The 25,980-nt window shown below is 39.6% G+C and overlaps 1 protein-coding gene across 3 annotated transcripts in view; it reads left to right on the top strand.

The window, feature by feature from the left end:
* tgfbr3 (transforming growth factor, beta receptor III) overlaps positions 1 to 25,980 on the top strand; it is a 181,546-nt gene that overhangs the window by 48,428 nt on the left and 107,138 nt on the right. For 2 of the 3 annotated variants that reach the window (XM_043698779.1, XM_043698778.1), the window contains exon 3: positions 18,823 to 19,040. The exons of the other annotated variant lie outside the window; for it this stretch is intronic. In XM_043698779.1, the coding sequence (XP_043554714.1) occupies positions 18,823 to 19,040 (218 nt within the window). The remainder of the gene's footprint in view (positions 1 to 18,822; positions 19,041 to 25,980) is intronic. 3 annotated transcript variants of the gene reach the window in all.

Raw genomic sequence — 25,980 nt, 5'->3', positions numbered from 1 at the left:
GAAAAGCCTTGAGCTATTTATCACTAACATTCCATGTTTATATAATTAATGTAAATCAGTGTACAAAGCATTTCTCCTGTGAGATGAGTCAAGGTGAAATTTCTTTTCCCTGTGGCATACTGAAAACTCAAATTATCTTTACTTAAAAACACTTATATAACAAACTTCCAATATGCATATACTCGAAATGAAGTGGAAAAGCAATATTCTTCATTGGTGGGCTACTTACAGAAATAACCAGATGAATATTCTGGTTTATTTAGATGTTCAGAATAAGCAATGTTCCATAAAACAGCATCTCATGCAGTTTGTCTGTCATGATGTTTTGATGATGAACATCTGTACTGTAAAATGTTTTACCCTTGTAAGCTAATGCAAAAATGCACCATGTGAAGCTAATCCATCCCCTACAGATTTGGTTTGCTAATCTTATGTAGATGGAAGAATGCTGATTATGTAAGCTAATGATAACTTTCAAATTTATTTCACTCTCGTCCAATTAACCAGTATAGTGTTAACCAAACAGATGTATCTTGAATGTAGGTATATGTTTGATTACTTTTTAAAATGTGGTATAAGGTGTGTGATATACAAACATTATTATTTTAGAGTTCAGCTTTTGAAAATGTGGCAAATCAGTTTTGGTTGCCTATGACCGGGTTTATAGATTTAATTGGTTAGGTTGTGGTTCTGTTCGCCGAGCTGGGAATTTGTGTTGCAGACATTTCGTCCCCTGTCTAGGTGACATCCTCAGTGCTTGGGAGCCTCCTGTGATGTTTCCTCCGGCATTTATAGTGGTTTGAATCTTCCGCTTCCGGTTGTCAGTTCCAGCTGTCCGCTGCAGTGGTTGGTATATTGGGTCCAGGTCGATGTGCTTATTGATTGAATTTGTGGATGAGTGCCATGCCTCTAGGAATTCCCTGGCTGTTCTCTGTTTGACTTGTCCTATAATAGTAGTGTTGTCCCAGTCGAATTTGTGTTGCTTGTCATCTGCGTGTGTGGCTACTAAGGATAGCTGGTTGTGTCATTTCGTGGCTAGTTGGTGTTCATGGATGCGGATCGTTAGCTGTCTTCCTGTTTGTCCTATGTAGTGTTTTGTGCAGTCCTTGCATGGGATTTTGTACACTACCCAGCATGAGCAAAACCATTATAGTGTACAAAATCCCATGTGTGTGTTTGCACACTACCATACATCAAGAGCATTTCCGAACTGACAGCCAGACTACTGCGACCACTAGGACTCATAACAGCACACAAACCAACAGCCACGCTCAGACAACAACTCACCAGAACGAATGACCCGATACCCAGCATGAGCAAAACCAATGTAGTGTACAAAATCCCATGCAAGGACTGCACAAAACACTACATAGGACAAACAGGAAGACAGCTAACGATCCGCATCCATGAACACCAACTAGCCACGAAACGACACGACCAGTTATCCTTAGTAGCCATACACGCAGATGACAAGCAACATGAATTCGACTGGGACAACACTAGTATTATAGGACAAGCCAAACCGAGAACGGCCAGGGAATTCCTAGAGGCATGGCACTCATCCATAGATTCAATCAATAAGCACATCGACCTGGACCCAATATACCGACCACTGCAACGGACTGCTGGAACTGTCAACCGGAAGCGGAAGATTCAAACCACTAAATGCCGGAGGAAACATCACAGGAGGCTCCCAAGCACTGAGGATGTCACCTAGACAGGGGACGAAACGTCTGCAACACAAATTTTCAGCTCGGCGAACAGAACCACAACAATGAGCACCTGAGCTACAAATCTTCTCTCAAACTTTAATTGGTTAGGCTTTCTGGAGCCATTTTTATAACAAAACAGAAGGAATTCATGGGATTTGTTTGCATTTGGAGAGTTTTATGATCAGACCGAGCAAACGTAGAGTCCTAGAGATGCACAGCACGGAAACAGACTCTTTGGTCCAACTCATCCATGCCGACTAGATATCCCAACCTAATCTAGTCCCACTTGCCAGTACTCGGCTCATATCCCTCCAAACCCTTCCTATTCATATAGTCATATACCCATCCAGATACCTTCTTAAATGTTGCAATTATACTAGCCTCCACACTTCCTCTGGTAGATCATTCCATACACTCACCACCCTCTGCGTGAAAAAAGTTGCCCCTTTGGTCTCTTTTTATGTCTTTCCCCTCTCACCCCAAACCTATGCCCTCTAGTTCTGGACTCCCCCAGGGAAAAGTCCTTGTCCTTGTTTATTTACCCTATCTATGCCCTTCATGGATTTTATAAACCTCTAAGTCGTGAGGAGCATTAGCTTGCTTTCTGTTTAAAACGATCAAGGTTTTTAGTGTTGGGTGGAACCTATTGATTGGAAACCTTTTTTTGTTTTTGTTTTCAGTTTGCAAATCTTGGTTGAAGTGAAATGTCTGATACGATTTCTCCTGAAGAAAGGAGTTTGTTTGTTTATAACTGACAAAGTAAATTACGTCAGTGCAAGGATTTTGGTTTGCAAGTTCCAGACCAGAAGTGAATTCATAGAACCTTTTTAATGGGATTATTTCTAGCTGAGAAAGCTTAATCTCAGTTGTGTGACTAATCCAGGAAGAGGCTACCGAACTCTTAAGGTTGGAATTGAGCAAATAGTTATGATACTGAAGTGAACTCTGTGGTACTTGAACTGTAAGATAATACAACTTAGTGATCTAAGGACATTGTAGATGAATTGGCACTGAACTGTTTATGTGCTCAGGGCTGGTAGCTGGTTGGATGTTGAATTGGTCAATCAAGGGAGAATCTGTTCTGACAGCCTTAGCAGGAGGCAGTATGATTTTAGAAAACTTTCAGGGGTAGTGCTGTTTTGTGCTGCCCAGATTCTCTCCAGTTATTGAATTGTTGAATGTTCTGATTAAAAAGCACCCCAGTCTGTAAAAGCTCTTTTTTTTTTTAAGATATCTGCTGAAACTGTTTGCAGTAACTAGTAATTTTGGAATTCAAGTAAGATATGCAATTCTACTTTTAAAAAAAAAATGAAAGTACTGTGGACGCTGTAAATCAGAAACAAAAACAGAAATTGATTGAACAGTTCAGCAGGTCTGGCAACAAAAGTTAACATTTTGCATCTCGTGTCCCTTCAGAACTGATGTTAGCTAGGAAAATGGGTGTTTTTGTACAGTAGATATGGTGGGTGGAAGGGGTAAGGAGTAAATGATAAGTGGGGATAGGACAGACAAATGAGTGGAGAATGATCTGGCTAGGAGGGTGAATAGCTGTTAATAATCCACCCCTGAAAAAGTTAAAGTTGCTGAGTGAGAAGATTTCGCCTCCATTACACAAATTTGACAGCTCGGTGTCATTCAAATGACCTATCTGGGGTATAGCTTATTTGGGGGAGGTGATGACCTAGTGGTATTATCACTGGACAGTTAATCCAAAAGCCCAAGTAATGTTCTAGGGACCTGGGTTAAAATCCCACCATGGCAGGTAGTGGAATTTGAATTCAATACAGATCTTGAATTAAGAGTGTGATGATGACCATGAATCCATTGTCAATTGTCAGAAAAGGCTATTGGATTTGTTAATGCACTTTATGAAGGAAATCTGCTGTCCTTGATGTGGCCTACATGTGACTCCAGACCTACAACAATGTGGTTGACTCTTAAACTAGATTAGGGATGGAGCAATAAATGCTGACCTAGCCAGTGACACCCTCATTCTATGAATGAATAAAATAAATCTATGCTAACCTAGTTCTGTAATCTTTACATTCTACTTTTCTAACACATGTTTTCACAATGTAATGGTGTTTCAGTATCTAGTTATGGTAAAACATTGCAAGTTTTAATGGCTCACTGCATGAAAACATTTTTTTCTAATATTTCGCTTTGCTTTTTGTGATAGTTATGAAATTGTTTTGTTCCCCAATTCTCATACATTCAGTGGAAAGCTTTAACAATTTATGCTCTCCGACTCAGAAAAATTAAGACAGTCCTTGACTATCTCTGTTTCAGGTGGGTATTCCACACCCCACTTTCAAATTTTTGTTTGGGATATTGGAAATAAGAGATTATAATTCTATTCTCATTATACCATGGCAAACATATAACTAGGATTATTAATCTTTTAGATTAATAGGGTTTCTAGAAGTTCTGGTAACTCTCTGAGCTATGATTTGACCAAGAGACAGAGAATGTTTGCTCCATGGAGTGGGCAGTATTACAAATGATAGGGAAAGGGAGTAACAATGGAAAAATCAGATTTTCAGCATTGAAAATGAAAAATATGATTCTCAGCTTTAAAGTTTAAACAGTGAGTTCAGAATCTATTGAATAGTGACTACTTTATTTCCAAGTATTTGCATCTTTTAATAGCTAAACTTGCTGAATTTCTAAGCGGTTCCAAATTTCTCTTCAGTGCACATTGTCCTCTTCAGCCCTTTGTCCATTTAAATTAGCATTGTCAATTTACTAGCCTCACCACATCATTAGCTGCTTTCAGATTAACTCTCATTTCACTTCAGGTCTACACTTTGGAGCCAAGGGACATGCAGGGATGCACATGCATTTTGTGAATCTACCCAGGATGCATCTTATGGCTCTTAGCTTGCTTACTTAGTGCTTGCTCTGTGTTTGTTATTTTGGTTGAGGTGTCCAACATCTGAAATTTTTTTTTTGAATTTTTTTTAAGTCCCTGTATTCTCAGTTAAGGATGTTTTGTTCATCATTAAGTGCATACTAACTTGCTAGTTCCTTTCTGTTGTTTGTATCGCATTATTTTGTTCCAAACATGCACAAACAATTTAGTCAATACTGCATTAAGTGAAAATTACACAAACACACCTTTTGAATCAAAGAAATATATAATGTAGAAAGAGGCTAATTTCATCATCATGACTGTCCTAGTTGAGAAAGCTGTTGAGATACTTAACATGGTACTAATAAACTAAAATGATGTGACTTCAAAAGTCATCATTATACTTTAGGCAAATTGGCAGCTTGCAATCACTGACCTTTTTCAAGCTGACTTATGGACCATTTTCTTACCAAATAATTGACTGACTTTGCAGGATTGTGCACATATGCAAACTGGTATTATGACTGTTAATTTAGCATCAGGTTTATATACCAGTTAGTTTTGTCTTTGTAGGAGTGAATGCACTTGATTTTGGAGGGGGCATTTGAAATCATTTTTGAAAAATAACTAAAATGATTAATGAATGTGGATTTTGGGGAATAAGCACATGCCTCACTAATTATTGGATTTTCTCCAAGTTTGAGGTGAGATTAGCAGCTGGTAGTGGGATAGAAGCAGATTGCCTTCTAGATCAAAAATACATTTGAGAACATTGTTAGCAACAAAAGTGGAACCATAGTTGTCACATAACCCTTCAAATTAAAATAAGTCATTTGAATAAAAATAGATTTTGGTTCTCTCCTGATGGCTCAGTAGATGTATTCAGTGAGCAACATGCTGGAAAAGATATGGCCAAAGTACACCTTTTGTGACATAAGGTGACACTGTTATAGACTAGGCCAGACCACTCAACATTCTTAAGCAGACAGTCCCAGACCATTACTTTGCAATTTTGTTTCAGTAAGTGTACAGTGAAAATTACTCGGAGTAAAATAGCTAGATTGACTACTAGGTTTTAACTAGGCAAAAGTGAGTACTGCAGTTTCTGGAAACCTGAGTCGAGATTAGAGTGGTGCTAGAAAAGCACAGCAGGTAAGGCAGCATCCAAGGAGCAGGAAAATCAACATTTCGGGCAAAAGCTCTTCATCAGGAATGGAGGCAGGGAGCCTCCAGGGTGGAGAGATAAATGAGACAGGGGTGGGGGTGGGGAGAAGGTAGCAAAGAGTACAATAGGTGAATGGGGGTGGGGATGAAGGTAATAGGTCAGAGAGGAGGGTGGGGGAAGGTAAGAACTTCAGGGCAGAGGAGATGACTTGGGGGTTGGAGTGAGAGAGAGAGACTCACTGAGATACTTGTGGAGAGAGAAGGAGAACTTCTTCAAGGTAGGCATTCCTTGCAAGAGGATCTGCAGTAAGGTTAAATTTTAAAACAGACAAACGTTTATTCACAAAATTATGCAATGAAACACACAGAACAGAATAAAGAACCCCTACAGAACTCAACCTATCCAACTAGACTTAATTATGCTGTTCCGAATATACACAACAGTCCCAATAAGTAAACTCCCTTTAAAAACCAGTATAAATGGAACACGTGCTTACAGGTTGAAGTTGAAGGGCAGAAAAGAGAGAGTTTCCAGAGTTCCCTGTTAAACCTCCCAGTTCAAGACTGAACTAAACCTGCTCTGCTCAGCTCAGCTCAGCTCACCTAGAGAGTTGAGCACTCCCCTGTCTTTATACATGTCACTTCTAAAGCATGACCACTTGGCCTGAAGTCTCATCTGCTTACATATAAACAAAAGGCCTCCCAAAATCTTTTCATCTCTGTACCAAACCAGACTGATCGGAGCCCAGTTTATTGCCCCTCTGAAAAGTATCAAGGACAAAGTCTCCTTGAGCCAAGGAACAGCTTTTAGGGAAAAAAAGGACTAGCTTTGTGACAACTGAGGGGCTGTACAATTTGGCTTTATTAAACCTGGGTTAAGAAGACGTAGATTGAAATTGTGATCGCTGCTGAACCTGAGAGAATTTGGGTCACCTTCTTGGATAAGTCATCAATATTTTGTCCTTGAACAGAAATGTTGTCTTTGTTCATAGTTTGTGTAGTTCTTCGGTTGGAACAAATTTGATTTATCAGCTCGTTTGAAGTGAGATTTCAAAAATAAATTCACGCAAAGTATCAGAGTGTGATTGAGTTTTTCAGAATTTGCAAAGGTTTCTTCAAAAGTTATATCCCTATTTTACAATTCAACTTATTTTCATTCACAGTTCTTTTCTCTTTGTGTCTTAATTGTTATTCTTTCTCATGTCATTCTTTTGAAATAATCAGGGAGTGGTCTTCCCACTCCAAATTAAAATATCTGGGATGTTGTGTTTTATTGTTATCTTGCAGGGTATCATCTCAGTGTCAGGATATCACTGTAGGATTTCCTCAGGCAAGTGCCCTAGGCTCAACCATTTTCTGTTTTATCCTTCCATCACAATTTTCCTCATATGTCCTATTCATGGGAAGCAGCATAAAGCCAACCTAGCCAATTATTGTCCTTGTCTATGCTCAATCGTCATGAAAGTAGAAGTTGTTGACAATGCATTCACCTGGTACTTATTCATCAATAATCCGCTCACTCATACTCTGGAATTTCGGCATGAGCCCACTAAGCTCATTTACAGCCTTGTTCCAAACATGGTCAATTTGTCAACATTTGAGCACTGAACTTAAGAACAGCAAGTTAGAGTGACTGCCCTTGACATTATGGTAGCATTGAACTAATTGTGACATCAAGAGCTGTAGCAAAATTGGAGTCATTGGGAATTCGGAGTGAGAAACTCTGGTTAGAGTCATACTTAGGAGGAAGAAAGATGACATGGTTGTTGGAAGTCCACCATCTCAGCCACAGGGCATCATTGCTGTAGTTCCTCAGTATCTTTTTAAAAATCAGCCTGTTCAGACATGTCATAGTACACCTCTGGAGCTCAGGCCTTCTGGCCATTCTGTAGGAGTTCATCACTGCACCACTATCACAAGAGCCCAGTTGCTCAGGGGTAGATATTTTCTAATTAACCTGTCAAGACATGTTATGACCCATCCCTGGAGCAAGTGGGACTTGACTCCAATTCTTCTGGCCCAGAGGTGGGGACACTGCTACTGTGCCATAAGAGCTTTATGTCCTCCGAGTAATATTTAATAGACATTTTCTAATCCATCAAATGTTTATTGTACACCTCTGGACCATGAGGAACTTTACCCTGGTTCAGAGGTAGGGACACTATCACTGTAACATTTTTGGAAAAAACAGATGATCGATCTTTTTTAATTTTGGCCACTGAGACTCAACAACAATTTTGTTTTAGAATGTTAATCAACCTGTTCAGAGATGTTATGACAAAGCATGAAACCGGCAGATAAAGGGGGTGCAGTGGTAGTTTGGCGCACTGACCTCTACACCGCTGAAGCTAGGTGCCAACTCAAAGACACCTCCTCCTACCGCCCTCTCAACCATGACCTCAAACCTCATCACCAAACCATCATCTCCCAAACCATACACAACCTCAGGGGATCTCCCACCCACAGCTTCCAACCTCATAGTTCAGAAACCCCGCACCTCCCGATGCTACCTCCTACCCAAGATCCACAAGCCTGACTACCCCAGCCAATCTATTGTCTTAGCCTGCTCCTGCCCCACTGAACTTATCTCTACCTACCTTGATACTGTCCTATCCCCCCCGATCCAGGAACTTCCCACATATATTCCACCTTCTCCAAGACTTTCGTTACCCCGGCCCCCAATGCTTCATCTTCACCATGGACATCCAGTCCCTCTACACCTCCATCCGCCATGAACAGGACCTCAAGGCCTCCGTTTCTTCCTCTCCTGACGTCCCCACCAGTACCTTTCCACTGACACTTATTCGTTTGGCTGAACTGGTCCTCCCCCTCAACAATTTCTCCCTCGAATTGTCCCACTTCCTCCAGATGAAAGGGGTAGCAACGGCCCCAGCTATGCCTGTCACTTTGTCGGCTATGTAGAACAGTCCATCTTCTGGAGTTACACTGGCACCACTCCCCTCCCCTTCCTCTGCTACATTGATGACTGCATCAGTGCCACCTCGTGCTCCCACAAGGCGGTTGAACAGTTCATCAACTTCAACACATTCTACCCTGACCTTTAAATTCACCTGGACCATCTCTAACACCTCCCTCCTCTTCCTAGACCTCTCCATCTCCATCCATGAGGACTGACTCAATGCCGACCATTTTTTTTACAAACCTACCGACTCCCACAGCTATCTAGGGTACACCTCCTTCCACCCTACCTCTTGTAAAAATGATATCTCATTTTCCTAATTCCTCCGCCTCCGCTGCATCTGCTCCCAGGAGGACCAATTCCACTAAAGGGCACTGCTTGGCACTGGCCAGTTGGGTGTTTCTTTTCTTCCTGGTGGCGGAAACTCAATAAAGATTCATGCACCTTGTGTCTCTCACTGTGCCTTATACCTGCACACACACAACATTGGTGCTGGAGAAAAAATAAGCACTACCGCAGTTAGGTGGTCGTGTGGGGGTTAAAAAAAAAGAATGAAACAACAGGAGTGTCAGAGGTTGCGAGAGCTGGCTCTGAGGGCGTTGGATCAGCGTCAAGCACTCTCCACATGACCTGGTGATGGGATACTGGCCTCTGTGGAATTATTTCAGGGTGTGCTCATTTTTTAGGGAAACAGGAGCGTTCCTGCACCTGAAAAAAAAAGGGACCAGTTCCACCACAGAACACACCAGATGGCCTCCATCTTTAAAGACCGAAATTTCCCCTCCCACGTGGTTGGAGGTGCCCTCCAATGCATCTAATTCACGTCCTGCACCTTCGCCCTCGAACCCCACTCCTCCAACCGCAACAAGGACAGAACCTCCTGGTCCTCACCTTACACCCCACCAACCTCCGCATAAATCGCATCATCCGCTGACATTTCCGCCACCTACAAATGGACCCCACCAGCAGGGATATATCTCTCCCCCCCCCCCCCCCCCACACCCAGCCCCTATCTACTTTCCACAAAAACCGTTCCCTCTGTGACCACCTAGTCAGGTCCACGCCACCCTCCCTGGCACCTTACCCTAGTCAGGTCCACGCCACCCTCCCTGGCACCTTACCCTGCCACCACAGGAATTGCAAAACCTGTACCCACACCTCCCCCCTTACCTCTGTCCAAGGCCCCAAAGGAGCTTTCCACACCCATCAAAGTTTCACCTGCACTTCCAGACATCATTTATTGTAATCATTGTTCCTGATTCGGTCTCCTGTACAATGGGAAAACTGGACACCTCACTGACCACTTTAGAGAACATCTCTGGGCCACCTGCACCAACCAACCCAACCGCCCCATGGCTGAACATTTCAATTTCCCCTCCACTCTGCCGAGGACATGCACGTTCTGGGCTTCCTCCATCACCACTCCCTCACCCACGATGCCTGGAGGAAGAACGCCTTATCTTCTGCCTCGGAACCCTTCAACCTCATGGCATCAATGTGGACTTCACCAGTTTCCTCATTTTCCCCTCCCCTCACCCATATCCCAGATCCAACCTTCCAGCTCAGCACTGCCTTCATGACCTGCCCCATCTGTCAATCTTCCTTCCCACCTATCCACTCCACTGTCCTCTCCAGCCTATCACCTTTACCCCCATCTCCATCCACCTATTGCACTCCCAGCTACCTTCTCCCCAGACCCCCCCAAATATCTCTCTACCCTCGAGGCTCCAAGCTGCTTCCCTGATGAAGGGCTCCAGCCCGAAACGTCAATTTTCCTGCTCCTGGGATGCTGCCTGACCTGCTGTGCTTTTCCAGCAACACACTCTCAACTCTGATCTCCAGCATCTGTAGACCTCCGTCTCCTGTACTTTTGGAGGTTCCACAAAAACTCTGCAAAATGGCAAAGCAAAAACCTGTCTATATAATGCAGTGTGAAGTGATGCATGTACCTTCCTGGAAGTTAAAACTAATTAGATCAAGGTGCAAAAACCTTTAAATTATGGATGCATTAATCACTAAAAGTAGCAACGCAAGGTGGTAGTACCATAAAGAAAGCAAAATACTGGAGATCAGTTGCAGTGAAATAGAATCTCAAGCAGCTACGTATTTTGAAATTTGTGTAGAATTTTAGTGATTTGGGAATATGGTAAACAGATCTCACCCATACTGCAAAAAGGATAAAGATACATTTGCAAAATTGCAGAAAATATTACAAGAATGTCACTAGGTTTGAGAAGTTGCAGCTCTCCAGAAAGACTGAGCAGATTGAGGTCTTTTTGGTTGTAGTGAAGACTAAGACGACAGAGAGGCCTTCAAAGTTATGAAGAGCCCTGACACCCCTGGCGGATATAGAGAGACATTTTCCACTTGTCAGTAAATTCAGTATGAGGTTCTTAAGTAAATGATGGCCACTAGCAGAATTTAGAACGTTTAGGTGAAATGTAAGTACACAGAAATTTAAGAATGTAGCCCTGCCTCATGGAGTGATTGACATTTTAAAGGCAGATTTCATTGATACGTGCTTGAGCAATACCTGGAGACAGGTTGGGAAGAAGCAATTACAGTGAGAGAATCTTTGTCATCTATACAGACGAGCATTGGGCAAGTGGTATGAATGGCTTCATTTGTAGAGTATATGTACTTGTACTTTTCAACAAAATAAGACATTACAAAACTGCTATCGCATGGGATGGAAATGGTGGTTGAGCAGAGGGTTTGTAAGGAGGATTTTGGAAGGTGTCCTAGGATACAGTGAAAGAATACATTTCCAATGAAGTTTTAGAAAATAGAACAAGTGAGAAGCAAATACCTGGGAAGGGAGGTGATACTGTGATTGAAAGCAGTGTCGCGGTCATTTTTATTTGGAGCAATTTCATTTTGATTTTTGCTTGTTTGATTTATCGTAAAAATTGGCAACTATAGCTCTGCCTGAAAGTAGATAGTGTAGTTTTTGATGTATACCATTTTAGAAAATGAATACATGTACTTAATGTTATCCTACATTTCATGTCCTTTTGACAGAAATCAATTCTTGTCTTGCTTTTATATACTCCACATACTTCAGCATTGGAACTAGATCCCTTGTACTATGCTAGGGAACGCAAACTATTATCCCTGTCACCCTCAAGAGACTGATTTTAAAGTAAATAACTTTCAGAGAAGTAAACATGTGCGGTTGCCATAGCAAATTTTGAACTCTGCCTATTGAGAGAAGTTTTCACTGTGCAGAAAGTCAGGTTAACCTGCTGCTTGCGGTATTAATAGCTGTTACTGCATCTTGCTTGCCTGATTTGTAATTCAAGGTTACTGTGCCCTTACAGCTGTTTGCATTGGAACATTATATTTTCTTTTGTGTCGCATGTGGAAAGATTTAATGTACTTTACAAGATTGTATATTTTAACTTGTATCTGTACTACTTGTTCTTGTGATAGCATTAATTTTATAACCTTATTAAACACTACTAGATTAAATTTCCAGTCTTTCATTGACCTTTTGCCGACAGATTTTCAGTTGGTCAAAAACTGCAGTGCAGTGCTCATCTCAAATACAAAGTCATATTTACATCTTTCGGTGATTTAGTTTGATTTGTGGATTGTTCTCTGGAGTGCTAAATAATTGGGTTGCGTATGATCCAAGATCCATTAGCATTCAAACATTGTCTTTATTGAACAAGTTCAGGCAGTGCTTAGCTAAGTCATGAGTGTGTTTTATCTTGAGAGCAGAATAGTTGGCAGGACTGGACTTGTCCACCAGTTGGACACAACCTGCTTAAGCCACAATTATATTGTAGAAGGAACATTTGGTGTGAATATGTGAAAGGTAGCAAACTGTAAATACGGTTTTTCTTATTTTAAAGGATAATAACTAACATTTGGTTGACTAATTTTGATTGGATCCAAAGTACAGGAGTTGACAATACTGTTGCTCCAAGTTTAAAATATAATGTAGCATAAAAAACAGGAATCGGACATTCAGCCCTACAAGTCTGTTTTATTTAGTTTGTAGCTTCTGTACTTGAACTCTCTTTCCCCAGCATCATTCCATCTCCCTGGATATCTCAACTGATCCAGCATTCCTAAATCTTGGGAAACATAGTTGCAAATTTTGTGTTAAAAATATTCCTTCTGTATAAATGAAGTATTATTTTCTTAATTTGAATTCCAGTATGTTTGGAAATAAAAGCTAATATTCAAGTATCCTTTGCATAAATTTTTTTAACTGTAAAGTTTTTAAAAATCACAGCCCTTTGTTCTTACTGAAGTTCTGCTACATCCCAAACAATACCAATCTTGGGACACACAATTACCTCCGTATTTTGGCAATTTGATTTCTGATTTTTATCACTTTGTTTAAAACTTAACTGACTTCCAAAAGCCTTGGTAATTAAAAAAGAAAAAAATGTCTCTACACCGTTTGTCATACATCATGGTAGACAAGATCATATAGCTTGTCAGTGAATGCCTCAAAATTGAGCTGAATTAATCAAACATGGTCTACCCATTCGCAAGTCCATGCAAATTGTTTTGGACCAGCTAGTACTTGTACGCACAGTCAATAACCCTGTTTCTGAAGATAGATTTGGGTAGCTTCAATTGATGTCAAGTGACAAATCTGTTGATTTTTTTTTCCTCCATGTCTTCCATCTTAAATAAGGGAGTGATGCACAGTTTTCCAATCCAATGGAATAATTCCTGAATATAACTTCTGAAGATTTCCCACCTCTTTGTAATGACAGGGTAGAAATTTCCTGGAGATTTGACTACCACAAATACCAAATTTATTTCTACTTCCATTTTTAAAAATTTGCATTGTAGCAACTACATTCAATGCGACATATATTTTTAGGTTCTTTTGGTACTTTGTTTTCATCCTCTGTTATGAAATGAATTGAAAGTAGCTGTTTAAGTCTGCTATTTCCTTTTTATCGATTGTAGTCTCTGCTGCATCTGGCTTTAATGGAATGACATCTCTCTTTACATCACTATTTCATAATGTATACAATCTTTTACTACTAGCCTTTATCTCTTGCAAGTCTTTTTTTGCATTTCCCATTTGCACTTTGTTCTTTTTTATAGATTACTGGATGTCCAGATTTACTGGTCATGTGGGGTGGTTGACTTATAATGCTTAAAAGAGGAAGGTTTTAGTATTTTATTTTTGTGAATGTTGTTGGAAACATTAGCGTTATTGATTGATTTGGATTATAGGAAGAAAACATGAAGATAATTCAGAATCCTCCTTGACCTAGATGGTCTTGTTTGGTGGAACCACTTGCTGACAGATCAACACGGATATAGTGCTGTGTAGAAATAGTGAATGGGCCTCTGTTTAAATGAATGAACAAATGAATTGAATTTATTGTCAAGTGTACCGAGGCACAGTGAAAAGCTTTGTCTTGCGAGCAATACAGGCAGATCACATAGTTAAGTAGCTTAGATAAATAAATAATAGGTAAACAGTGGCAAAAACAAAAACACAGGTACATGCGAATGTTAAGCGTTTGAGTCCATTCAGAACGACAATAGGATAGAAACTGTTACAAAACCAGCTGGTGCGTGTATTCAGGTTTCTGTACCTTCTTCCCGATTGTAGAGCTTGTAGAAAAACATTGCCAAGTTGGGATGGATCTTTGAGAATGATAGCAGCCTTTCCTTGACAGCGGGCCTGGTAGATGGATTCTGTAGATGGGAGGTTGGCCTTTGTGATTGTCCAGGCTAAGTTCACCACTCTCTGTAACCGTCTCTGATCTTGAATGGTACGGTTGCCATACCAGGTAGTGAGGAGAAAGTGAGGTCTGCAGATGCTGGAGATCAGAGCTGAAAATGTGTTGCTGGAAAAGCGCAGCAGGTCAGGCAGCATCCAGGGAACAGGAGAATCGACGTTTCGGGCATAAGCCCTTCTTCAGGAAATGCCCATTTCCTGAAGAAGGGCTTATGCCCGAAACGTCGATTCTCCTGTTCCCTGGATGCTGCCTGACCTGCTGCGCTTTTCCAGCAACACATTTTCATACCAGGTAGTGATACATCCAGACAGAATGCTCTCGATGGCACCTATAAAAATTGGCAAGGGTATTCGCCATCATGCTAAGTTTCCTCAGCTGCCTGAGGAAGAAGAGACATTGTTGGGCCTTTGTCACCAGTGTGTCCACATGAAGAGTCCAAGAAAGCTTGTTGTGGATGACCATTCCCAGGAGCTTGACACTCTCCACTCGTTCCACCTCTGCGCTGTTAATGTGTATGAGTAACATTCCCCCCCGAAAGTCAATAATGAGTTTCTTGGTTTTGCTGGCATTGAGAGCTAGGTTGTTCTCAGTGTGCCATTTTTCCAGGTCTTCCACCTCCCGTCTGTAGTCTGTTTCGTCGCCATCTGAGCTTCGACCGACTATGGTGGTGTCATCAGTGAACTTGTAAATGGCATTAGTCTGGTATTTCACAGCACAGTCATGGATTTACAGAGAGTACAGTAGGGGGTTGAGTATGCACCCCTGGCTCCAGTGTTGAGTGTTAGTGAGAACGAAGTATTGTCCCCAGTCTTCACTGATTGTAGCCTGTGGGTCAGGAAACTGAGGATCCAGTTGCAGAGAGTGGGGCTCAGTCTGAGATCAGTAAGTTTAATAATCAGTCTTGAGGGGATAATAGTGTTGAAGGCTGAACTGTAGTCAATGATTAGGATACTTGCGTAGCTGTTTTTGGTGTCAAGATGTTCAAGAGAGGAGTGAAAGGCAAGTGATATGGCATCTGACATGGATCTGTTGGTCTGATGGCAAATTGGAGTGGGTCAAGAATAGTAGGGAGGCTGGAGTTGATTAATGCTATGACCAACCTTTCAAAGCACTTCTTGACAACCGAAGTTAGGGCCACTGGGCAGTAGTCATTGAGACATGCTGCATGAGCCTTCTTAGGAACAGGGATGATGTTGGCCCTCTTGAAACAGGCTGGGACAGTGGCCTGCTGCAGGGAGAGGTTGAAGATGTCCGAGGAGACCCCTGCCAGTTGATCTGCGCATGCTGAGAGTGCACGGCTTGGTACTCCGTCTGGTCCCATCGCTTTCCCTGGATTCACATGAAGGAAAACTGAGCTGACCTCTGATGCAGTGACTGTTGGGATAGGTTCGTCAGTGAATTAAAGTATAACTGTATTCTATCTTACTTTTTATTCCTACATAATTAAGTAGGAAAATAGTGATCCAGAAAAAGTGCATTAGTTCCTCCATTTTGCCTGACCATGCTATTTTATCTTATTTTTGTGTCCTTTCTCTCACCTTTTTTTCAAAGTTAAAATTCTGAACAAAAGATCCAATTATTTCCCCATCAATGCTCAAAAGTAAGTAAATTCAACTCCAAGTTCCGTTAGCAAATTCTAACTGGTTGTCTTTCATATGGCACATACCTTCTTGCTAACCCAACAAGGCAAATACCTGTCATGTTTGATGTGATGGTTGATTTGTCTTACAATTCTGGTCACCGTAAATCTCATTTCAAGTAGATATTTGTGTGTCTTTTTTTTTGAGAATGAGTTAATTAGGGTTCTACAGACTCTCCTTTAACACCATCAGGGGAAGGATATAAACGAATGCCCTTCTAAATAGATAAGATAAAAGTCTTTTGATACTGTCTCTCTTAAATCACATGGCTTACTTACTGAGATATCATATGTGCCTCTCAGCATTTTCCATACCTGTACCTAATCTTCCTCATTTTCTTCTGTTGTCATCAAATCAAGAATGGTTACACCACATAAGGAGGCATTCAGCCCATAGTTAACTTGGTTATCAGTTGGGGAAGCTTTGCTTTTTTTTTGATTTTTTGTAATACATGATATTCTAAATTGTCTCTTTGTTTTCTTTATAGGACACCAAGTATTACATTCTGATTAATTGACTTAACAGTAGTGCAGTCTGAGTCATATCACAAATTAAGGAAAGAAAAATTTATCTGTCAGCATCTAAGGTTATGGTTATATGATCTGGAATATTTGAGGCTTTTGAGAAGACAAATGAAGTAAATCATGGCGTAATTCTGATCTGAGCTGGAACCCACATAGAAAGGAGGGGTTCATTGGGTTCGTGCTGTGTTATATACTGCTGTGAATTGACTTTGAATTTGTTCGGAGTTAATCACATGGTGGCCTGCAAAAATTTGTTCTAAAATGTGAAACTGTTGTGATGTAGTCTTACAATTGTTGCAGTGCAAATGCAACTGACAAGACAATCCTGTTTTCTTTCAACTAAATCACAGATAAACACAGATTCGTGTTTAACTGTTTAATACTGCTGTCTGGTCATGGGCTGGAGTCAAAAAAAAAACAAACCACTAAAATGAAGTTGATCATGAAAACAGATTTCGTGCTCTTCAATTTTAAACCTTTGTCAGGGTGAACTTGTACGGGCTGTTAATAAGCATTGTGCTATTTTGAAAATTAATGTCCCTTCCACAAATCTATCTTTCTTAAACATAAAGAAGGTGTTAAAAGATAACCGTGATTCTCCAAATCACTTGTTTGTGTTCCCTAAAACAAACTGTTATTTAGAAATTTACCTTCTGGAAGTGAATTACGTATTATAGTTCTTTAATGTAAACATAATGAAAAATGCAACTTTTCTGTTTCCCTTTCATCTTGTATTTTAACTAAATGCATTCTGGGCACAAATGATGTATGTAACATCAAATGCTTTCCACCAATACTGTATAGCAAAGTTGGCTGGAATGAGAGTGACTTGATATCAGTTCTTTTGATGGAAAGCAGATTATGAAAGATAACTGCACTCACTGCTCTTTAGATTCTTGCCCACTAAAACTGAAACTGCCTAAACTTTTTGTCTCCTCTTCCACTTAAGACACTTAATTTAAAGTTAGCCAGTGAATTTGAAGTCCAGAAGCATAGTTGAAAGTGTAATTTATAACACTCTGCTTCTGAGTGCAGTATTTCATGTAGACACCAAAGGTCTGAGCTTTGCATTGCCTCCTTTTGTGATTTAAGTGTCTCGAGGTATTTGAGTGGCCAGGTGCAGGCATTGCCTACGACAAAGGATCTGAGTTGGGAATCTAGCCCCCATCTCTCATGAGAGCTACTGTCTGATTTGAGGACAACAGCAGTGTTCCACTAGTTAGCATCACCAGAAAAATGTTGGCTGCTGGTAACAGTGCACCCACCAGAGATCCAATGAGTGACTAGAAGCACAGGTGAGTAATGACAGGATGGGGTTTGTGAGGGGTTGGGGACTTTAGCATGGACAGCAGATGAATTTCAATGGTCCTATCCCCATCCCCCAAGCCAGGTCCCCAATAATTAGATTAAAAACAAATAACTATGGGTGTTGGAAATCCAAAACAAAAGGCAGAATGCTGAAGAAGCTCTGCAGGTCTGACACCATCTGTGGAGTTAACTTTTTGAATTCCGTTCTGATGAAGGGTCACTTAATGCTTTTGCTTGCCCTCTAACTAAATGGAATGCCTTTTGAATGAGGCACTCCCCCACAGGATCTCTTTGCTTACAAAATACTGCTTACAAAATAACTTCCATTGAACTGGGATAGGAGGATTAGTGGATTGGCAAGTACAAACTGTAGAATTATTTGGGACAGAAACAGGATGGCGGTGGGGTCCCATTTGCTGCGACCTTGTCTGAAAATGTTTCTTGCCACCAAACCCGCTTCAGGTGCGCTGCGTTCCCCCTTAGTCTCCATTATTATTGTATTCCTTTTTAAAACTCAAAATTGTAACATAAAATGCAAGTTCTTAGTCAAGAACATCCATTATTGTTAGATTTCTGCGAAACAAGTTAATCAAAAAATGTTACTGCTTCATGTATACATATTTGCAGTTAGCAGTACCTGAAGCTAGCCGATAATTCATGAACATTTATCTTTTGTTCACTCAGGTAAAAGACCATGTACAGATTTGTCTGATGGATTTTATTTTAAAAGTGTATTTTGATAATTGGATTCTATGTAGGTTCTTTACTCTGCTTGTTAAAGTAATTATGCCATAAGACACCATTTCTTTCCACATAGTCCTGCAAATAAATTATACTGGTGGGGAAAAGGATTGTACAATTTGCACTGAGCTGTGCATGATCCTTGTGCATGTTGAGGAAAATTGCTATTCACAATCAAGAGGAAAGAAATTTCAATTAATTCTGTTAGTAAACTTTTTTTTTCTTAATATTGTCTGCAGGTCCTCTGGTGGGAAATGATTGTGTGCTTAGACCAGTGGATGAATCCCATCCAGTTAAAACTTTGCTGGAGAGCTTTACTGTATCATCTGGCTGTGCAAGTGGAGGAACGACAGGTCTTCCTCAAGAGGTGCACATTATCAATTTGAAAAGTACTGGAATGGACCCCAACCACTATGACAAAGGGAAAAGTATTGGAGTAGACTCCAATTATGATGAGGTAAATTTATTATATTGGTAGAATTATTGAAAGAAAAGTGAAAAATGTCTGACATAGCACTTTCTTCATTCTATTGTTTGAAGTCCTGCCACAATATCTGTTTATATAATACATGTATTATAAAGGATGTGGTTACCAGTAGCATAACTTCTAGTGTGCTTAATGCTACTTGTCAGAAAAGCTTCCTCTGCTTAACTGCTGCTGAAATCCCCATCCTTCCTTTGTGGCCACTAGCTTTGACTATTCCAGCACACTCCTGGCCAGTCTCCCATTTTCTACTCTCCATAAACATGTGTTTATCTAAAACTGTGCTCTCTGCAGTGTTTTTTTTTGTATTTGGAACAATATGTAACTTAAGCTGAATTTATATTTTTGTAATTTTGTGTGTTAGGTAGAGGCCAGATTTTAGTTTCACTTTAGAAATGTTCTTGTGAGCTTAGTGCTGAGAGATCTGGAGGTCTGTTTTTTGAATCTCTTTCTATTATAACTGAACTAAAGGGATGGGGTTGAGAAGGCTAGTGCATTAAAGTAAAGTTAGAGAATAAAACTGCTGTTGCTTCAGGAAACACACAAAAATTGAAAAGGGAATCAGCCAGTCAGCAGGTTTATGTGCCAAAGAGTGGTGTTATACTGAGTAAGGAATAGTGTGAGACAGACAGACATTGAGTTGAGAGTCCTCTTGTATTTGGTCTGAGGTTAAAGTAATATTGAGTTTAGTTTACTGTTTGGCTGTTTCTGGGAGAGATATCAGTTTAAGGAAAAGAAACTAGTGAAGGTGCAGAAATTTACAGGAAGGAAACCAGCTGTGACTATGCCAGCCTGAGCAGCACATGTTTTATAGGGAGATAATGGGAGATCTTTGAAGCTTTGGTGTTGGAAGGATATTGCTGGGATAAAAGGAATGATGAGAGTTTGAATCCCTTGCTGGTTTTCTAATGACATTTTTCCAGCCTTTTTGTCTAATGCAATGTGGCTAATGTTTTTCTTTTTTACTAAATGTTTTATTCTGGGATAAAAGTAGATTAGCAGACTTTTGTGAATGTGTTCAGTAACTGATCTGCATAGTTTTAAAAAAAAAAGCTAAAGTCTGAAACAATAATAGAAATTGCTGGGAAAAGTCAGCAGGTTTGGTAGCATCTGTGGAGAGAAAGCAGAGTTTTATGTTTTGGGTCCAGTGACCCTTCAGAACATGTTCAGCATCAGAGTGGAAGGTCAGATAGGTGAGTAAATACATGACAGGAGATGGAGTGAGGAGAATAGATGGAGTCGGAGTTAGGGGAGAGGTTCCAGAGGGGTTTGGATATATCTTTAAGTTGTTGTATCTTGCATTCCTTAATGCCTGAAAAGAAAAGAAACCTGAAAGAGTTCAGAAAAGATTAACAAGGATGTTGCCAGGGTTGGAGGTTTTGAGCTACAGGGAGAGGCTGAATAAGCTGGGGCTGTTTTCCCTGGAGCGTTGGAGGTGGCTGGGTGACCTTTTATAGAAGTTTATAAAATCATGAGGGGCATGGATAGGGTAAATAGACAAGGTCTTTTCCCTGGGGTGGGGGTTCCAGAACTAGAAGGCATAGGTTTAGGGTGAGAGGGGAAAAATTTAAAAGGGACTGAAGGAGCATTTTTTCATGCAGAGGATGATGTGTGCCTATAATGAGCTGCCAGAGGAAATGGTGGAAGCTGGTACAATATCAACTTTAGAAGGCATCTGGCTGGGTATATGAATAGGAAGGGTTTAGAGCGATATGGGGCAATTACTGGCAAATGGGACTAGATTAATTTAGGATATCCGATCAGCATGGATGAGTTGGACCAAAGCGTCTCCTTCGGTGCTATACATTTCTATGACTAAAAAAGATTTTTGTTAGCATGTCAAATAAGCCAGAGGATAAATTGGAAGTGGGGGCAGGGTTGTTGGTTGTTCGGGTGGTAGGGCCAGGGCAACTTTGAGCCAGTGCGAGGGGTGTTGATGGAAAGAGAGGTCGCGAGTGTACGTATGATGATGCATAGCACTGAGTGTGGAGGAGAGTTCTGAAGATGGGTCACTAGATCTGAAACATTAACTCTGCTTTCTCTCCACAGATGCTGCCAGACCTGCTGAGTTTTCTAAGCAATTTCTGTTGTTCCTGATTTTTTTTGTTTAAAGCTAAAGCCTGTCAATGCAGGTTTCAGTCAGAGATTGACTTTTCTAGAACTAACTTCAGCTGGGATCGTTAACTTGCACCAAATCACTTTTTACTCATTACCCTTTGCTGATCAATATTAGCTTCAAGTCCAACAGTCCTTCATTTTAAAGATTCTTGTTTTCAGATTTCTCCATGATGGGGCCCTCTAAATCTCTGTAACCTCCTCCACCCCTACAATCTTCTGAGATGTGTGCGCTCCTCTGCTTCTGGTCTCTTGTACATCCCCATTTTTCACTAGTCTACCTTTTGAGAGTAAAGCCTAAAAATCTGAAGGCATGGCTGTCGGAGTTTCCTTCCGAATCTACTGCTCTTGATCTCTCTTCCTTCCTTTTTAAGAAATTCCTTGAAACAAACCTTTTCAATCAATGTTTTGGTCATTTGTCCTATATTTCCTGGAGTTTGATGTCACACTTGGTTTGAAAACATTTCTGTGAAACACCCTGGTTTGTTTAACCATGATAAATAATATACTGAATGAAAGTTGCATTAATGTTTTAATAATGTGAGATAACCTGCTGTAGTAGGACAGAAAAGCATTTGTTGTGAATGTTTAGAGTCTAAAAACTTTCAGCAACAAAATATTTGCACAATTCTAAAATGATTTGGAATACATTCAAACATGGAGAAATGATCTCTGTTCGAAGATTAGGGCCGCACCTTAGTTATTTTGCCAGGTTGGGTGAATAGTGGGCACAAGTTCACATCACCATTTCAGCACCACATGCCCCTATAATTAACAGTCCACCCACTTTATGTAAATAATTAAAGATCAGTTACCCCTACCTTCAATCTCCCCCAACAATAATACTACTACTTTCCTGCTTCCTCTTCAATACTGCCTCATGTTCTCTCTTGTTGACGTGGAACCTGCATTCACATTTGTGGGCTATCTGACCATTCAGCTTTACTTCCTGAACATTGTACAATCTGAGGGAGTGAACTATTCACTTTGTAAATGTATGAATATATAAAATTGAATATAATATTTCTCCAAAAACATTTACATTTGAAATTTAGTCACAAAATATAAAACATTTGATACAACTTCACCATTTAGTTGTGTTATCTCTTGTCATTTCTGGTTAGCTGGTTCTGAGTGTAACAAAAGTCATCCAGGAAATTCAAATTGGAGAGTGAGCAAAATGGCAATATAGTATGGATTACCTATTCTACCTCCTTCTCAATAATTCCATTGACTTTAGTAGAACTGATCATTATGCACTGCATATAAATTGCACTGACGTGCTATGGTCTGCTTGTTGTTATCATTGAAGGTCAATTTGATTGGAGCTGTGACTACACCATCCTGGTTTTTCTGTCCTGAGTGCACCCGACTGCAAAGAGATGGAAGGAAAATCATTGTTTAATAAATAAAGAGACACCTTCCAGATCATTTTTTTTCTCTCATTTGTTCAGAAGTTGTTTTGTATTTCAACTAAACAGATGTTATTTTTAGGTTTTCCAAATCATTTAAAGAAACTTGATAAATTCAATAACATAATTTAGCTACCTTCCTCCCCTCTGGCAAAGTTGTGAAGAGTGAAATATAGTGGGAGTAGTATAGTTAAATACTTAACAGCACTTGCTTTGAATGGACAAGGGACAAATGATCCATTCACCTGGCCACATTGGTCCCCTCAAAACTACACAAGCAGTATACCACATCTTTTTTTTTTCTTTACTTTTGGTAGTTTCATAAATTGTGTTAAATTAACAATAGCATTATCAGAACTTTCACTAATACAAACTAGGTTACTGTCCAGTGTTTGTGTCATCTTCTGAGGTGATCCCCGATTTTTAGTTGGTACAGTTTTACCACTTGGAAAATAAAATTAATTAGATATGTTTTATTCAATCTACATTACATCAAGTTTATAACCAAAAATCAGAATATTTTGGCTGAACTCTTGTACCTGTGTTTGTGCTCCATATGAACCTCCTCATACCTTAATTTATCTAATCCAATTAGCATATCTTCTAAATATTTCTCTCTCATATTCTTCCATAATTCCCCTAAAATGAACCTGTGCTGTTCACCTCAATTACTACTTGTGATAGTGAGTTCCATGTTTTCACCAATCTGGATAAAGAAGACTCTCCTGAATTCTGTACTGGATTTATGAGAGATGGTTGCTGCATAGTCAATATATACTTGTTGCATAAGTGGCCTTAGACATAAATGAAATTGTTTTTTCTTCTAAAGTTAGCAGGGCATAAATTTCGTCCTTCTGACTGTATATGCAGCCAAATAAAGATGATAAGCTGAAATATCCATTTGTGTATAAGATTTGGCATTGCCACATTGTAATATTGTAACGCTTCTTCATTGTAATACATTGCGATTCTTGGCGTCGCTTGTCTGCTTCCTTTGTTCTACCATTGTAATAACAGAGTTTGCAGTGGCCAGTGTTCCTGTCTTTAGAATGAACAGGAAATTGTGAAGTTGGATGTTGGCTGGACAGAGCTGAGGAGTTTAAACAAAAATATGTAGATCTGAATTTGCTTTAAGATTGAATAGTAAACAAAGTTCGGCAATAAGCAGTGCTGTAAATGCCAGCTCCTTTGACTTAAATGTGAGACTTAATTCTAGATTCTCACTTGACCAACTATATTTATACTGAAAAAGGTTTCTGACACCTTTTATACTACTTGTATTCATTTTTTAATGGAGATAAAAGTATTTGGAACATCTGGGTTTGAAATCAGAAATAAGCATGATTTAAAAATGCTGTTTTCCATTTACATAATGTACCTTGGTTAGTAACTGACAGCAGTCCTCTTGGCCAAGAATACTAATACTATTTTCATGTCAAATTAAGTTTTTTTTTTAAAAGTTCAGTTCACTTTCAGGTTACTTATGCAAGATTTGGAAATGTTGCTTGAGGATTTTTCTTGATTGCAGAATGTATTTACAACATTATAATGAGTATAGATTCCTTTCTTCAAAATGAAAAAGCAGTGATTTAAATTCTATTCGCAGTACAGTAAATTTAACAATGCACATTGGCGTTGATAAATGCTACACTTTGAGGTTTGATATGTGGTTAGATTTTTCTGCCTGCCCGGCTGGCAGATTGTAGTACTGCTATAAAGTCTAAAGTCCAACATCATTTTTTAACTACAGGATATATTTAAAAATGTATGCTTAATCATCCAACAAAGATGTGTTGTAAGTCTCTGTACAGTTTTGAAAATATTTTGAATTTTTTTTCTTAATTCTTAAATACCATAGAAATTATTAAAGCAAGTGGGGCAGCTAGGGATGGGCAATAAATGCTGGTCAGCCAGTGATACTGACATATATCCCAGAAGGGAATATAAAATAAAAATGTGGGGTGAATTAGACTAGAGGCTGTGAATTTTTTGATCAATGGCAGTGCTTTCCCTTTCCTAATGCATAGCATGTACGTGATAAGACTAGAAAACCTATGTTATTGCACTCTTACAAAAGTACTGACACTAATTTGGGACTATCCACTTCTGATCTCCCAGTTATAAGAAAGATATTATTAAGCTGGAGAGAGTTCAGAAGAAATTTACCAGGATGTTGCCAGGAATGGAAGGCTTGAGTTTTAAGGAGAGGCTGGATAGGCTGGGACTTTTTTCACTGGAGGGTTGGAGGTTGAGAGGTGACCTGGTAGAGGTTTGTAAAATAATGAGGTATAGATAAGGTGAATAGCAGGTGTTATTACCCTAGGTGAAGGGTTTCAAGACTAGGGGGCATATTTTTAAGGTGAAAGGAGAAAGATTTTAAAAAGACACGGGGCCATTCTTTAACACAGAGTGGTTCATGGATGGAGTGAACGTCCAAAGGAAGTGGTGGATGAGGGTACAATTACAATGTTTAAAAGACATTTAGATAAGTACGTGAAAAATAAATGTGTGGAGGGATGTAGGCCAAGCACAAGCAAGTGGGACTAGTTTAGTTTGGGATTATGGTCAGCCTAGACTGAAAGCGGTGAACTCCATCCTGCTCCAAATATAGCATCCATTACTAATGATGCTTCTATTCAAATAAATTATATTTTGATTAAAATTTAAAATATCTCTGGATTTTAAAGAATGCCTTTGTTTCAGTCTGAAATGATCCTAGTTAGTGAATGCCAGTGCGGTCAAATACTTTTCAATATTTGCTTTCTTAGTTTATGCAGATGTACAATAAGACATTAAGTCCAGTTTTGATGTGATTTGAAGTGGATTGCAAATCAAATTAAATGTAGATTGCAATGTTTAATATCCAGAGAGGATGTTTAATTCCACTGAATGCAGATTCAACTTTCTGGGGTTGTTTGAGCCAAGATACACTTCAGAAGAAGGTCCAAGTCGCAAAGGCTTAATATAAACTTACTCTAAATCTTGGTTTTCCTCCTCCTGTAAAGAAATCAGAAGTATTCTTAAATATTAGGAACCCTGTAGATTTTCACTGATTTAAAATGATTGTTACAAAGAAATCACTGGGTATTTTCTCTATCTCCAATATTATAACTGTTCAGTGTGCTAAACAAGATAGATTTCATTACACCAAATAAATTTTAAAAAACATAAAACCAAAACTATAAATGTTATGTAAACAAAGCCTCCCTAGCTGTAGCAAAGTTAACAGACTTTGGAATAATTAGTCAGAGTATCACAATATCAAAAGGCAAACAGTTATGCAAATTAATTCAAATTGTAAAGATTGATGTATATGATAAAGCTGTGAGAATAGAGAAGGTGAAGATTAGATTAGATTAGATTAGATTAGATTACAGTGTGGAAAC

This window comes from Chiloscyllium plagiosum, chromosome 11, assembly GCF_004010195.1.
Source record: "Chiloscyllium plagiosum isolate BGI_BamShark_2017 chromosome 11, ASM401019v2, whole genome shotgun sequence".
NCBI lineage: Eukaryota > Metazoa > Chordata > Chondrichthyes > Orectolobiformes > Hemiscylliidae > Chiloscyllium > Chiloscyllium plagiosum.
Note: the sequence above shows the minus strand (reverse complement) of the source record. Positions and strands in the feature narration are given on the sequence as shown.